Genomic DNA, 13,488 nt, shown 5'->3' on the forward strand with positions numbered 1-13,488 from the left:
GCCCTCCGTGCCCTGGGATGCCTCTAGACATCCACCCGTACCATCCAAAAAGCTCCCTGCCTCTTCTGTAGGGGACTGATCTCGACCAGATTTTGGAACTAGGGCCGTGTATTTGGTTCTGCTCCCACTCCCAATCCCTCAGCACTGGACTTGGCTCTTGTCTTCTAGGTTCCCCCCTGGACCAGCTGCCAGACCTCTGGCCGTCCAAGACTCATGAGCATGATACATGAGCTGTATCCTGAGTTAAAGTCGCCTTTTCACCTTCATCAGGAAGGAAAGCTATTTCCTGTCCAATCCCTGAAGGACAGATCTTTTCTCCAGGGACGATCTCCAGCTTCACCAGTAGTAAGAGGGAGGCAAGTCAGTCCACCATTCCTAATGTACTTTAAACAGCAGCTAGCAAAGTGTGGTAGCTGTTACATCCTTTGCCCCTTCTAACCCGTGGGTCTTGTCCCGCACTGATCTCCTGGGTTCTTGGCCCCTCTAAGAAGCAGCTATAGTACTAGAAATGACCACTGCTCACTCTGAGTGAGCGAGGGGTACGATACATGCAAAGTCTGTGGCGATAGCAGGAAGTGTACCAAGCACAGAGATCCGGCCACCCCTCCAGGAAGCAGGAAGAGAAGCAATGGGATCTGGAGCCGTCCACACAAACAAGAGCAAGAGGGAAACCCCTTTATTGTGCACTCTTGGTGCAGGCACTTGACATCCAGAGCTCCCTGGTCTCTGATAGCAAGAGATCATCGTCTCTCAGGGAGGAGTCACACCCCCAACATGTCTTCCAACAGGGCCCTACCTCAAAAGTTACTTGGTCAGCTCCTCTCTGGGGGATGGGGAGGCAAGGGGGTGACTCACAAACCAGGGCACCCCAGCCTAACCACACTGCTACAAGGGTAGGAGGAGGTAGAATGTGGACAGACATTTGTCAGCTTTGAATCAAAGTCCCAGGGCGAGAATGTCCAAGTTCACATCCGTGGGTGCTGGCCACCTAGCATCCTTGAGGTTAGACCACCAACTCCATTGGATTCCCAGCTGGCATTGTGCCTTTGTGACTCAGGATCCTGCTGCAGTTCCTTATACCCTATGTTTGCTTAAACTAATGGATCTTGGCCCCTCTCAGAGCCTTAGCCTGGTTCAAAGTTGGGTCACAAGACCCATTAGACAACCGGAACTTGGGAGGAGAGGAGGCAAGAGTGTCTCCAACTTAGGCGTCATACCAGAATGGCTGCGGGCTCTTGTGTGCTCACAGATTCATACACACCAGCGCATGCCTGCATTTGCTGATGTGTATACCAGGGTGCACACTCACACCCATTTACCCTCATATCACAGGAACCACAAAGCTTCAGCAGGCTTTTCTGATTAGATAGCTAATCTGATAGTGGTCTCGGCCTTCCCATCCCCAGAGGAAACTGCCACTCAGTTGGGTGAGGCACTGGGCCTGCCTCAGCTTTCCGGCTACTCACTTCCTGGTTGAGCATCTCCAACCACTGTGACTCTCCCTCCCCCCAGAGTCTCCAGGGACCATGGCCCACTTGCCTTCCTCCCAATCCAGATAGTCCTCAAGAACAGAAGAGATCTGGACAGGGGCAGGGACCCATTCGGATCCCACACACTGAGGTGGACCTGGGTGGACCAAGGTAGGTCCACTACTGCCCAGACTCCGACACATAACAGCAGGGTTACAGACACATCCGTGCATTCGTGTGTATAGGTGTAGAGCTTCTCAAGGCTAGGGGGTCCCAGGTTAAGTGTCAGGGCTGCCTGAGAGGCACCTCTTGAGGAAAGCCAGCAAGCTGAGGAAAGGGGACAGGCTTAGGTCTCCCCCCTCAGGCAATGCCTCACTGCTCAATTTCATGGGTGCCAGGGAGCTGCGATGTTTCCAGGGGCTTGAAGCTAAGGACTTCCTGGTAAGTAAGCTCTGAGGGAAATGAAAAGGAGGGATGGGGGGTGAGATTTTGCTGTCTGCCCATGACCTCGCTCCCCATCAGCATGTGTGGCATGTTTCCCAGCCCACATCCACCGTTAAGCTTAGAACCGGAGTGGGCTCCACTTAGTCCTCCAAACCTCTGCTACGCACACACACCTTTACATGTGTCACTCAGGAGCACAGGCTTGTTTCCACCCTGCCCCCAGGCCCCCACCCCCGTCCCAGACCACTGGGGAAATTCCTTGCATGAAACAGGCAAAATCTTGCTCTGAGAAAACGGCAGCCCTCAGGTTCAGGGACACTGCTCTCTTTCCCATCCCCCCACCCCCACCCTGTGCTCACCCTTCCACTCCTCCAGGGTGCGCTCCTTGGCCTCAACACTTTCATCATAGGGCTCGGCCTCTGGCTCGTCGTCAGGGTCATGGTACTGGCTGAAGTATGCATGGGCCAAGGCTTCGGCCGCACTGACTCTCTGGTCACTGTCTAGCACCAGCATTCTTCCAAGGAGGTCTACAGCTGCAGGAGCGAGTGGCGCTTAGCACTATATCCAATGCTGGATCTGAAGCCCAAACTAGACCCAGTACCAGTCCTTACCCAGAGGGTTGGCCCCATGGAAGACACTGCTGAGGTCCTTCTGGGGCATGGGAGGCAGAGACTGGATGTATGTCCGGGCCTAGAGACACATAAGAAGGGCTTGGAGGGTTAATTAACCTCTATTTTCCTAGCCCAAACTGGGCAGAAGGCCTTTTGAGAGACAGCTTGGATGCATTCATTCCAACAGGCCTGGTAGGTACCCCCAGCAAGCCAGACTCCTGCTCGCAAAGTCTGGGGGCTCACTAGCCCAGCAGGGGTGCCACGTGCCTTTATTCCCAACATTCAGGAGGTAAAGGTCTCCGAGGAAGTCTGGGGACTCCAGACCTTCACTTGGCTTTAGATGGTGCCTACAAAAGCCAGATGCTCCAAGCATTCTCTATTCTTCCCTGCCCTGCTGTCTATAGTGAGGAGAGACTGTCAGCGTTGATAATTTTGTTTTCACTGTCTCGGCTACCTGGAATGGCCTCCTGGTTCACCTGCTTCTCTCTGAAGGGGTTCGATGTTCCTATCCCTCCTTGCCCGCATCCCCCAGGATGCCACTTTCTGCTTACTACTCCCTCCCCAACCTGGCTGATGCTTGGTCAGGAGAGCAAACAGATAGATGGATGGCCACTGACTCACATGCTCCGAGGATATCTTTGCCAGAACCTCAGGGCTGGGTGTGCCCACCACCTCCATGATCCGCTTCAGCTGGTCGATGTCTTCCTAGCTCAGGAAACACCTAGTGGCCAGCCTTTCCAGTCCCAGCCCCTGGTACACTGCGGAGCTGTGGCTCAGGAGAGGGAGCCCAATGTGATTCAGCATAGGGCAGAGGTAAAACTTCCAAAAAGGGCCAGAGTCCACTCCCACCCTGGAGAAGGGGACCCCAGCTTGACCCTGCTCCCCAAGGATACAGTCATTTCCAGGAAAGAGGGCCTTTCCTTGGAGCAGCTCAGCCATGATGCAGCCCACAGACCAGATGTCCACTGTTGGGGGGAGAGTAAGGAGACTATCAGTCTGCCACCGGAAATCCTTCCTGTGGGCCTGGGGAGGAGCCAGCCCAGTGACCCTCAGTCATAACCAGGACCAAAGAGAATGGAGCCCTTACTCTATACCCTGTCCTGACCCACCAAGTTAGAAGCCTTTCTAAAAGCTGGTCTCACTAAGCCCTTGCCCCTCTCTCAGAGCTCCGGGCATGTTCTCCTCCCCTTCAGCCTTTCTTCCTACCCCCTCCGCTTTGTCACCCTCCCTAAACCATGGTGTGAGCACTGCTGGCCCATCCTTGTAAGACAAGACCACTGCCTGAGGGCTGACAGCACCTGTCTGGTTGTAGTGCATCCAGTTCAGCATGATCTCTGGAGCCCGGTACCACCGTGTGGCCACATATCCAGTCATCTCCTCATCAGCCTGGCGTGCCAGCCCAAAGTCCAGGATCTGGAGAACAACTGGTATCTTGTAAGATACCTACCTCTCTGGTAGGTCCCCACCATCCGTGCACCCCTCAACACCCTTACCCTCAGCTCGCAGTCCTCATTCACTGCTACATTGCTGGGCTTCAGGTCCTGCAGGGTGCACAGGGCATGAGTGTGGTACGGCCATGAGCCTAGGCAGAGTGGATGACCCTCACCCTCAGCTGCACCTACCCGGTGGATGATGCCCGCCGAGTGGATATACTGCATAGGAGGGCAGACGGAGTGAGCCCAGGCTCCACCTCGCTCTGCCCCAACCCAGAGAGGTCGAGGGGGGGAAGGGGACCCAGAGCCCACGTGCCCCACCTTCAGCCCACGCAGCAGCTGGTAGACAAGGAACTGAACATGCTCATCGCTCAGGGCCTGACACTTGACGATGTTATTCAGGTCAGCGCCCATCAGGGTGGTCACGAGGTACCTGCAGGGTCAGGGGTTAGGACAGAGTCTTGCCATCCCTTCCCCGACCAAGCTCCCGAGGCTAGCACCGCGCCTGCCCAGGACACTCACACTTCGCTGAAATCCTCGATGGATGTGGCCGGCGTGAAGACGTCCAAAAGTCCTATGACCTGGTCAGGGAACCGAGGCGGGACAACAGCTCAGCTGTAGGCAACGCCCCCCTGGCCTGGACCCCACCCATATGGGGCCGTACCCCCAAAGGCCCCGCCCCATATCCTAGCTCCCGCCCCCACCAAGAGGCGTCCGTCGTTCAGTCCCAACACCACCGGGCCACCCTCTCACGTTCTCGTGCTTCAGGTGTTTGAGTAGGCGTAGCTCACGGTATGTCCTCCTCGCGTGGATCAGCGATTGGAAAGGGCGAGACAGCTTCTTCACAGCCACCTTCTGGCGCAGCCGTGCGTCGTAGGCCGAACTGCAAGGTGGGCGAATGAGGCGAGCGAGCGCCTAGCCTGAGTCCACCCGACGCTGTGGTGCGGGAGCGAGCCTCTGCTACTGACTCCAAGACCTAGGAGGCATGTCCCCGCCTGCTCGCCCCGCACTGCCTCCACGCAGACCCTCCTGAACCTCCCTTAGGAGACCCCTTTGAGTGGACTCAACGTTCTCTGGCAGAGCTTGTATCTTTTCTTCACCGGTGATTCTAGCCCAAATCTAAGCCCCTACTCACAACGAAGCCACCCCACGGAAAATACACCACGACTGTATCCACAGGCGCTCCCACAGCAAGTAGCCCTTCTCCTTCCTCACGGATGCGTGGGAGGTTTACCTACAGAGCCCTGGACGCCCCACCCCTCAGCGCCTCTGCGCATCAGATTGCGGAAGCAAGATTATCCAGAGGTGTTTATTGCATCCTGATTTGTAATTGAAGCTGAGTGTGATGGTTCATGCCTGTAATCCCAGCTCTTGGAGAGACTTGAAGCAAGAGAATTGAGATAGAGTTCAAAACCAGCCGGACAACCTAGTGAGACATTGTCCCACAAGAAAACAAAACAAACAAAAAATCCACACGCACAGTTTAGTGGATAGTAGGAAATGATTAACCCTGGTGTGGAGGTGTCTCTGGCACACTTCTACTACCCCAGAAACTGGGCCCACCACCTCTGCACCTCTTTACCCTTCTATCCTTCACCGGAGAGCCTCAAAATATATGGGCGGGGCCTAGACCACTGGCGGTGGTCCTAAGGCTTTTCACCAGGTTCTGGGCCCACTGCCCTCAAGACTGGAGCAGCTATGAACCCATGGAAGGAGCCCCGTTAGCTACAGTACCTTTACACAGCCTGTTTCCCTAGTGATTACTGTTCCTTCTCCCCTCCCCCCCCCTCTCGATTCTCTTGTCTCAGGATGCACCCTTCCCTGACAGTGAATGGAGAGGATACCACCCATTCCCACCAGGTGAGGGAAGATGGGGAAAGGACATGGTGGGCTCTAGGATGCTCATGGGACTAGAGAGTAGGGGAGGAAAGGTGGCTTCCTATGATAAGCAGAATGTCTAAGTAACTCCTGGGGTGAGGTGTAGGGCGAGTGGCCACTAGAACGGCATGGTCATCTTACTTGATTGGGTCTGTACAATCAAGTTACAAGAAGTTGGCATCCTATCGCCTAGCTCCCAGGGTCACAGATCAGTGGAAACAGACCTAGGGAAATTTGGCTTTCTCCTAGTAACTCCCTGATGGTCAGCCCCCAGACAACTCCATCTGCATCAATGTCAAAGTTCCCTGTAAGATGTCTGCTCCACCTTTCTCCCACCCCACCCCCAAGTCTTCCCTCTCCCTCTAATTTATATTATTCTTTTCTTTTTTTCGGAGCTGGGGACCGAACCCAGGGTCTTGCGCTTGCTAGGCAAGCGCTCTACCACTGAGCTAAATCCCCAACCCTATATTATTTTTTAAACGTTTTGTGTAACCTCTTCCACTTGCTGAGTCCCTGAGCGTCCCAGACACAACATGACTTATCCTCTCTTCCTCTGTCCTGCTCCTTGGGTATGGGTGGTGGAGGGGTGTATCCTGTCTCTACTCACTGTGGAGGGCCTGGGTGCGACCTGAGAGAAAGAGAAGCAAAGAGGAGATAAGGAACAAGTGTCAACAGAACAAGCCTACCCATCCCAGAGTGGTGGGTTTACAGGCTGCAGACGTGGGGAGAGATTCCCATGACCAGCTTGTAAAGCAGGACTGTTTCCCTCTATAGGATTTCAGAAGCAGACCAGTAGCAGAAAAGAGGCTTCTGAAGACAGCACAAGATCCAAGATGTGAAGCTCGGCCCCCAGTCCCGGTACAGGGCACATATCAGTGTCCGCACCCTTGATCAGCCTGTCAACAATGACTATCTGCAACAGTTCTCCAATCCCAGGTACCTGGATGCTGCCACGGTCGAGACTCTAACGTCTCATCTCCAAGCCCTACCTATATTCTGAGATCTTTTGTTGGGTAAACTTGTAGACAAACAAGAGGGTAGGTGTCTGCTTAGGCTCAAGCCGCTGAGCTTCTAGGAATCTGGAGAAGTGCCTAGGATCCACAGGAGAATTTGGTGTCTTCCGAAGAAGAAAGGTCTCCTCACCGCGCTGGGGCCCCCTTTTCAAATACTTAGGTCTGGGAGCACGTTAGACCCTGCAGCTACTTAGACCTTGCCCGAAATAACCCGGATGGCTGGCTGTTCCATTTAGCAGCCCCAGAGACTTGCTCTCCCGCCAGCTGTGACGCCGCAGTATTCGGCCTTTCCGGGAGAAACTAGGGATGGGAGGTGGGGGAGACATTAGAGGACCCCCTACCTGCCAGCGAGTGCAATCTAATAGGAAAGTTTCCTCCTTGTCCCCTCCCCCCATTCATTCATCGGAAGCGTGCAGGCCGGGGGCGGAGGCAGGGCGAGGCCCCTCCCCACGCCGGGAACCCCACGTCGCGCTGGAGGGTCGCGCACACTTTCCCGCCCAGCTCCCACCAGGTCCTTGCCGGCCCCTACCAGACCGAGCCGTAGGCGCCGGAGCCCACCGGGCGTAGGCCCTGCAGCCGCTGCGGCACCTCCCATACTGTTTTGTTCAGCTCTTGCCGGTAGAATCCCGCGCGCGGACCCGACATATCCGCAGAGGCAGCTGGAGCGAGCGCCCCGGATCCCCACGCAGCACCCGGCCCGCGCCCCACGCCCAGCACCGCTGAGCAAAGCGGGGTGGGGGCTGGGGGGCTGCGGCGCAGCAGGGCGGGGCGGTGGGGCGGGGCCGAGGCCGGCGGATTTCCCCAGCCTGGCGACGGGGGGCGGGGAAACGGGGGTGGGGTGGGTGGGGGTTGAGGGTTCCCGGAGACAGACGCGCAGCTTCCTGCCCCTTGGAGACCATGACAAAGGAGAAAGCCGCCTTGCCTCCCTTGGGGGTGATGAGCAGACTCCCCCACCTTCACCTTCTGCACATCACGCACTCATCCTGCCCTTCCCCGAGCCCCAGCCCAGTCCCCCTTCCCCAGAAATGAGGGAAAATTGTCAAAAGTGAGCTTGAGCACGTGGTGATAATACTTTAGAACAACAACAACAAAAAAACAAAAACAAAAACAAAAACACTATCCAGGAAAAATTAAAGGCTCTAGGTTAGAAAAACAGCGCCACGGAGTTTACGCAGAGCCCCACTGAAGGAGGAACACTGTGGCCTGGGCGAGGAGGACACCTTCGTTTGGCACTAATGTTTCGTTTCCTAGTAGACTTACTGTCTTAGTAAATGACCGGCCTTCAGGAGACAAGACGACATCTTTTCCCCATCTTGCCCTAACCTCAGTCCAGAAGCTCCTGGAAGAGGTAAGCTCCCAGCGGGCAGTCAGGACCAGGGACAGCAGCAGCACCATGGTTGGGGCCACAAGGTTTGGTCCCCACATGGATCTTTTTTTAGCATTGGGTTTTTTCCTCTATATGAAGCATCCTCCTCACTGACACTCGGGAAACGCCCCCAGCCCTGACTATCTCTGGCCACCAGCACAAGGCATTTCAGGAGGTCTACCACCCTGGCAGGCCTGGTTCATTTTGTCAGCAAGCCTAGAAAGCTCCCTCTTCCTGGTGTCCAGGGTGGATGCTCTCATGTCCAGTAAGTCCTCACTAATATCACTTTAGGCCAGCGTTTCTCAACCTGTGGGTCAAGATTCCTTTTGGGGCAGCCTTTTTATAGGTGTCACCTAAGACCATCAGAAAACACAGATATTTCATAACAGTAACAAAATTAGTTTTAAAGTAGCAACAAACAAATTTTATGGCTGGAGGTCACTACAACCTAAGGAACTGTATTAGAAGGTTGCAGCGTTAGGGGATTGAGAACCACTGCCCTAGGCCCTACTTTTATTCACACTTGAAAGTAAACATGGAACCCAGTGAGGTGGCACACTCCTTTAATCACAGCACGAGGAGGCAGAGGCTGGTGGAGCTCTGTGAGTACCAGGCCAGCTTGGTCTGCACCCTGAGTTCAAGGACAGCCAGAGCTAAATACAGTTCCTGTCTATTTAGAATAGAATCCCGTTCCCCCATCCCCCCCCCCCAATAAAGTGAGCATGGACTGAGTGTAGTAGCTTCTATTTGTGATTCAAATAGTTGGGAAGCTAAGTATGAAAAATCACAGCAGGTTCATGGCCTAACTGAGCTAATAGTACATCTGAAGCAACCTGAGCTAGAGTGAGAGCCTGACCCAAGGCAGAAGGATGGTAGGAAGGAGAAAAGAAGGAAGAAAGGAAGGAAGGAAGGAAGGAAGGAAGGAAGGCCAGCCAGATGTGGTGGTACACATCTTTAATCCTAGTTAAAGCAGAGGCAGGAGGATGTCTATGCGTATGAAGCTAACAAGTGAGACTCTGTTGGGGAAGGGGGTAGTTAGCATGGGTACAAGAGCTTTGTATCCTTTGAGAAATGGCTTCTGACCCTGAGCCGTAGGGATTGGAGCACCAAGGTTTTCTGGCAGGGCGCCACATCCTCCCAGGAAGTGAGAACTGGCCTGCAGTTATACGACTTTTTTTTTTTTTTTTTTTTTTTGTAAATAACTTTGAGCAGAATACTCAACTATTTGGGAATTACATAATCAACCTGAATATAATCAAACCTGAATTTCTTCTTTTAAAAAAAAACGTTTATTTTGTTTATTAAGTACACAGTTACTGTCTTCAGACACACCAAAGAAGGCATCGGATTCCATTACAGATGGTTGTGAGCCACCATGTGGTTGCTGGGAATTGAACTCAGGACCTCTAGAAAAACAGTCAGTGCACTTAACCGCTGAGCCATCTCTCCAGTCCCAAACCCAAATTTCTACATTTTCTCTTTATAATTTATTTACTTATATTTTATATGCACTGGTGTTTTGCCTGTGTATGTCTGTATGAGGGTATGAGAGCCACTGGAATGAACTACAGACAGTTATGAGCTGCCATGTGGGTGCTGAGACTTGAACCCAAGTCCTTTGGAAGAACAGCCAATACTCTTAGCTGCTGAGCTATTTCTCCAGCCCCCATCCTGAATCTCTTTTTAAAGGCAAAGTCTTAATGAGAAATCTGAGTTTTAAATAAAAATTAGGGCCGGGATGTAGTTCAGTAGTATTTAACTGCCTAACAGTGAGGCCCAGGTTGAGCCATCAGCCAGGCAAAATCTTAATAATAATAGAAATAAAATGTAAAATATGAATTAATAATTGTCAACCAAGCTGGGCAGTGGTGGTGCACGCCTTTAATCCCAGGACTGGGGAAACAGTTCCAGGTCAGCACAATCTACAGAATGAGTTCTAGGGACAGTCAAGGCTATACAAAGAAACCATGACCGGAAGACATAAACAAAAACCAGAAAAAATTATCAGCCAAACTAAAACAAGTGAAGCAGCAGACCTCTAAAGGTATCTACGGGGATTCTGGAATATAACTAGGTACACACAGATGGCCAAGGAAATAGGTCTAAGCTCAGTCTCTCACAAGACTTTTCCCAAGCCCCAGGCCATCTGTGGCATCATTTAACCCAGAAGAGGAATTATCAATCCTGGAGCCTAACATTAGAACCTGAGGGTGGTCTCAGCCCCCATTGCTCAGGGCAATAAAGTCCAGAAGCCACCTTTCCCAGGGGTGGGTTGAGGTTTTGTGCAAAGCTAATGGAGCTTCAGCGAAAGGCAGAGGAGGAGGGAACTGAGCCTGGGTGATGGTGGGGGGTTGGGAACCTTGCCTGCACAGCGGCCAGTGGGGAGGGTAGTGGCCTTTGTCTGTACAGCAGCAGGGCAGGGCCAGGCAGTTACCAGGGCAACCTGCCTTGTCTCCTCCACATTCCCAAGGATGCCCAGTTTGGCTCAACTGGAAAGTGAGGAAGGGGGCCGGATAAAACCGTAGGAAAACAGTCACCTACCCAGGAGAGCCTCGGATCAGTTTCCCTGACTGCTGCTTCCCAAAGCTGACTACTGTTAGCCAAGGCCTAGCCATGTTTAGCTGTCATCCTCAGCAAACTGACTACCTTCCTCCACTTGGTACATCCACCCACAGGTTTCAGGTCCTTCGGAGGATTGTGTGGGATCAAACAGTACAGGGAGTGGCCACCTGCGTTTCATAGCCCTGAAGCAGGTACAAGATTGCAAAAGAGGGCAGGGGTGTGTGTGTGTGTGTGTGTGTGTGTGTGTGTGTGTGTGTGTGTGCACTCTGCAAAACATGAACACACAAATGCCTGCTGGATTAAAGTCCCCTGTTCAAGACCCTGCCTTTTTCTCTGCTTCAACCCCCACTTCTATTGCCTCCTACACCCAGGCCCCCTTCTCATGTAAAAGCTGTGACAATCCCCCAGCGGTTAGCTTGCCCACTCAGATTCCAGGTTCTGCCAGTGGCCAGAATGCACCTTGTAAAAGATATACCTGGAAAGAACTGACTTAAGGACAGGTAGTGAAGGGTAGCACAGCGTCTTCCCACCTTCCTCTTGTCTCTAGTACAGTGGAAGGAAAACGGCATGCAGGGAGGAGAGCAGGTCCATCCCTGGGTTCGTTCAACTCAAGGCTGCTCTTCCCATCTCTAAGCACTGCGACATAGAGGCCAAGGCAAGGTTCATTTTGTTCTTGTTTTCTTAAATTTATTAACAAGCCAACTTATTGTTTCAGGCTCTGGGAACCTTACACTCTCTGTCTGGGGGTCTGTGACAAGGCTCGAATTGGAAGGCTTGATTGGGGAACACCCCTTTCCAGGTTCTCTTGTGGAACTCTGGCAGGGTTTTGGTCTGAGGCTGCCAATCACGTGCTCGCTGGTGACTGGCTGGGGTCCTTCCTCGGTTGCTGCAGATGGGCACACCCCATGTGGTAGCAACTTCATCAAACACAGGGGAGGAGAGATTTTGCATAGTTCATGCAGCATGACAAATCCACTTCTCTTCAGTATACAGCCTGTTTCCCAGTCTACCCTGTTCCTCCCGACCTCCATGTATCTTACCTGATGTACTTTGTTTTTGTTTTGTCTTAAAGATTTATTATACGGGGGTTGGGGATTTAGCTCAGTGGTAGAGCGCTTGCCTAGGAAGCACAAGGCCCTGGGTTCGGTCCCCAGCTCCGAAAAAAAGATTTATTATACGGTCGCTTAAAGATTTATTATACGGTTTATAAATATATACTATATTTATTACATAATAAATATAGTATATATGTATTATATATTAAATATAAATATTATATTTATTGAGTACACGGTCGCTGCCCTCACACCAGAAGAGGGCATCAGATCTCATTTATAGATGGTTGTGACACACCACATGGTTGCTGGGATTTGAACTCAAGACCTCTGGGAAGAGCAGTCAGTGCTCTTAACCACCAAGCCATCTCTCCAGCCCATTTTTGGTTTTCTTTTTTTTTTTTTTTTCTTTTTTCTTTTTTTCGGAGCTGGGGACCGAACCCAGGGCCTTGCGCTTGTTAGGCAAGCGCTCTACCACTGAGCTAAATCCCCAACCCCTGGTTTTCTTTTTTTTGGTCTAGTATTTACCCCTTGATGGTTCCTAGTGCAGGACAAACCTCAAATCTCTGCACACGCTTGTTTACCCCTGAAGTAACATGAGGAGTAAGGATGAATCCCCACATGTAGGGATCCCCAAGGTCAGCAGTATGTCCTGTGAGATGGTCTTTAGGGGTCCCTTTTGGAAACCAGGCCTCAAGTTTCCCATTCTTTTATCTCAGCTCTCTTGCAGACATATTTAAAAAAGATTTATTTTATGTATATGAGTACACTGTAGCTGTCTTCAGACACACAAGAGGGCATCTAATTTTATTACAGATGGTTGTGAGCCACCATGTGGTTGCTGGGAATTGAACTCAGGACCTCTGGGAGAGCAGTCAGTGCTCTTAACCGCTGAGCCACCTCTCTAGCCCTCTCTTGCAGACTTAGTGGCACCTTGCTCAGATTTACTGGCTAGTCAGATCTCTAGGACAGAATTGGATCACGGTAGCAGCCATCACATCAAGGGCCCATGTTGGGGGATGTTGGCTGTTGGCCTTACATCCCTCCTTGGGAAAGCCAACTACATAGGGAGCTCATAATTGATCATGACTGTACCCCCCCCCCCGCCCCCTTTGCAGGATTTCCCAAACATAAGATGTACCAATGCATTCTGGGAATAGTTTAGACAGGATCCAGAGACAGCATTTGGATCCAGCCCAAGTCAAACTGGATCACTTCACTTCCCGTTGTGGAAGACTGATTTGAGGAGGTATCTGGAGAGCATGGGAGGCTCAGCCAGGGTAGACCCATTCATCCAGCTCCACCCTAGATACTCTGCCTAGTACAATGCCCGCAGAGAAGTGCTATGGGCTCTGAAGAGCTGGTTGTGGTGGCAACATACCTTTAACCCCAGAGACAGGCAGGCAGACCTGGTTTACAAAGAAGTTGCAGGCCAGCCAAACAACGAAATCCTTGTGGAATGAATGAGAGCTCATTTTAACTCACACTAGCACTACGGTACTGTCTAGGTAGGTCTCTGTTCTGTGCCTGGGGATTCAGAGCAATTTTACTGTGGTGTTTGAATGAGAACAGTCCTGTAGGCTCCAGTTTAAATGCTTGGTCCCCAGTTGATGGACTGTTAAGGATTAGGGGGTGTGGCCTTATAGGAGGTGACTTG

At 52.1% G+C, this 13,488-nt stretch overlaps 1 protein-coding gene and 1 long non-coding RNA gene across 6 annotated transcripts; one reads left to right on the forward strand and one right to left on the reverse strand.

Annotated features, from left to right (window-relative positions):
- Positions 1-660: 660 nt before the first annotated feature.
- Mapk11 (mitogen-activated protein kinase 11) lies at positions 661-7,564 on the reverse strand. Of its 5 annotated transcripts, XM_017595119.3 has the most exons (13): positions 7,378-7,510; positions 6,443-6,463; positions 4,711-4,840; positions 4,480-4,538; positions 4,279-4,390; positions 4,147-4,176; positions 4,018-4,065; positions 3,823-3,937; positions 3,418-3,489; positions 3,146-3,225; positions 2,525-2,603; positions 2,273-2,446; positions 661-1,921 (listed from the first exon to the last, which is right to left on the reverse strand). In XM_017595119.3, exons 1-13 carry the CDS (start codon positions 7,491-7,493, stop codon positions 1,842-1,844), a joined length of 1,116 nt encoding a protein of 371 aa, XP_017450608.1. In that variant the 5' UTR covers positions 7,494-7,510; the 3' UTR covers positions 661-1,841. The 5 variants fall into 5 exon arrangements, with proteins under 5 accessions (XP_017450608.1, XP_063120345.1, NP_001103002.2 ...); NM_001109532.2 differs by lacking the exon at positions 6,443-6,463 and having other exon boundaries at positions 1,629-1,921; positions 7,378-7,564; XM_063264275.1 differs by lacking the exons at positions 6,443-6,463; positions 7,378-7,510 and having other exon boundaries at positions 4,749-6,322.
- LOC108351526 (uncharacterized) lies at positions 3,842-6,870 on the forward strand. Its single transcript, XR_001839001.2, has 2 exons — positions 3,842-3,978; positions 6,610-6,870. It is a non-coding gene; the product is annotated as an uncharacterized LOC108351526 (long non-coding RNA).
- Positions 7,565-13,488: the final 5,924 nt, after the last annotated feature.

The sequence above is a fragment of the Rattus norvegicus genome, chromosome 7, assembly GCF_036323735.1.
Source record: "Rattus norvegicus strain BN/NHsdMcwi chromosome 7, GRCr8, whole genome shotgun sequence".
Lineage (NCBI taxonomy): Eukaryota > Metazoa > Chordata > Mammalia > Rodentia > Muridae > Rattus > Rattus norvegicus.

What these genes read in the sequence shown, in the direction of transcription:
- Mapk11 (XM_017595119.3), bottom strand. Translation starts at nt 7,493, where the DNA reads ATGTCGGGTCCGCGCGCGGGATTCTACCGGCAAGAGCTGAACAAAACA. An exon ending in AGCTGCTGCGTGGGCTGAAG is followed by an intron (nt 4,177 to 4,278) that starts GTGGGGCACGTG and finishes CCTCCTATGCAG; the next exon opens with TATATCCACTCGGCGGGCAT. An exon ending in CCATGGGGCCAACCCTCTGG is followed by an intron (nt 2,447 to 2,524) that starts GTAAGGACTGGT and finishes TCGCTCCTGCAG; the next exon opens with CTGTAGACCTCCTTGGAAGA.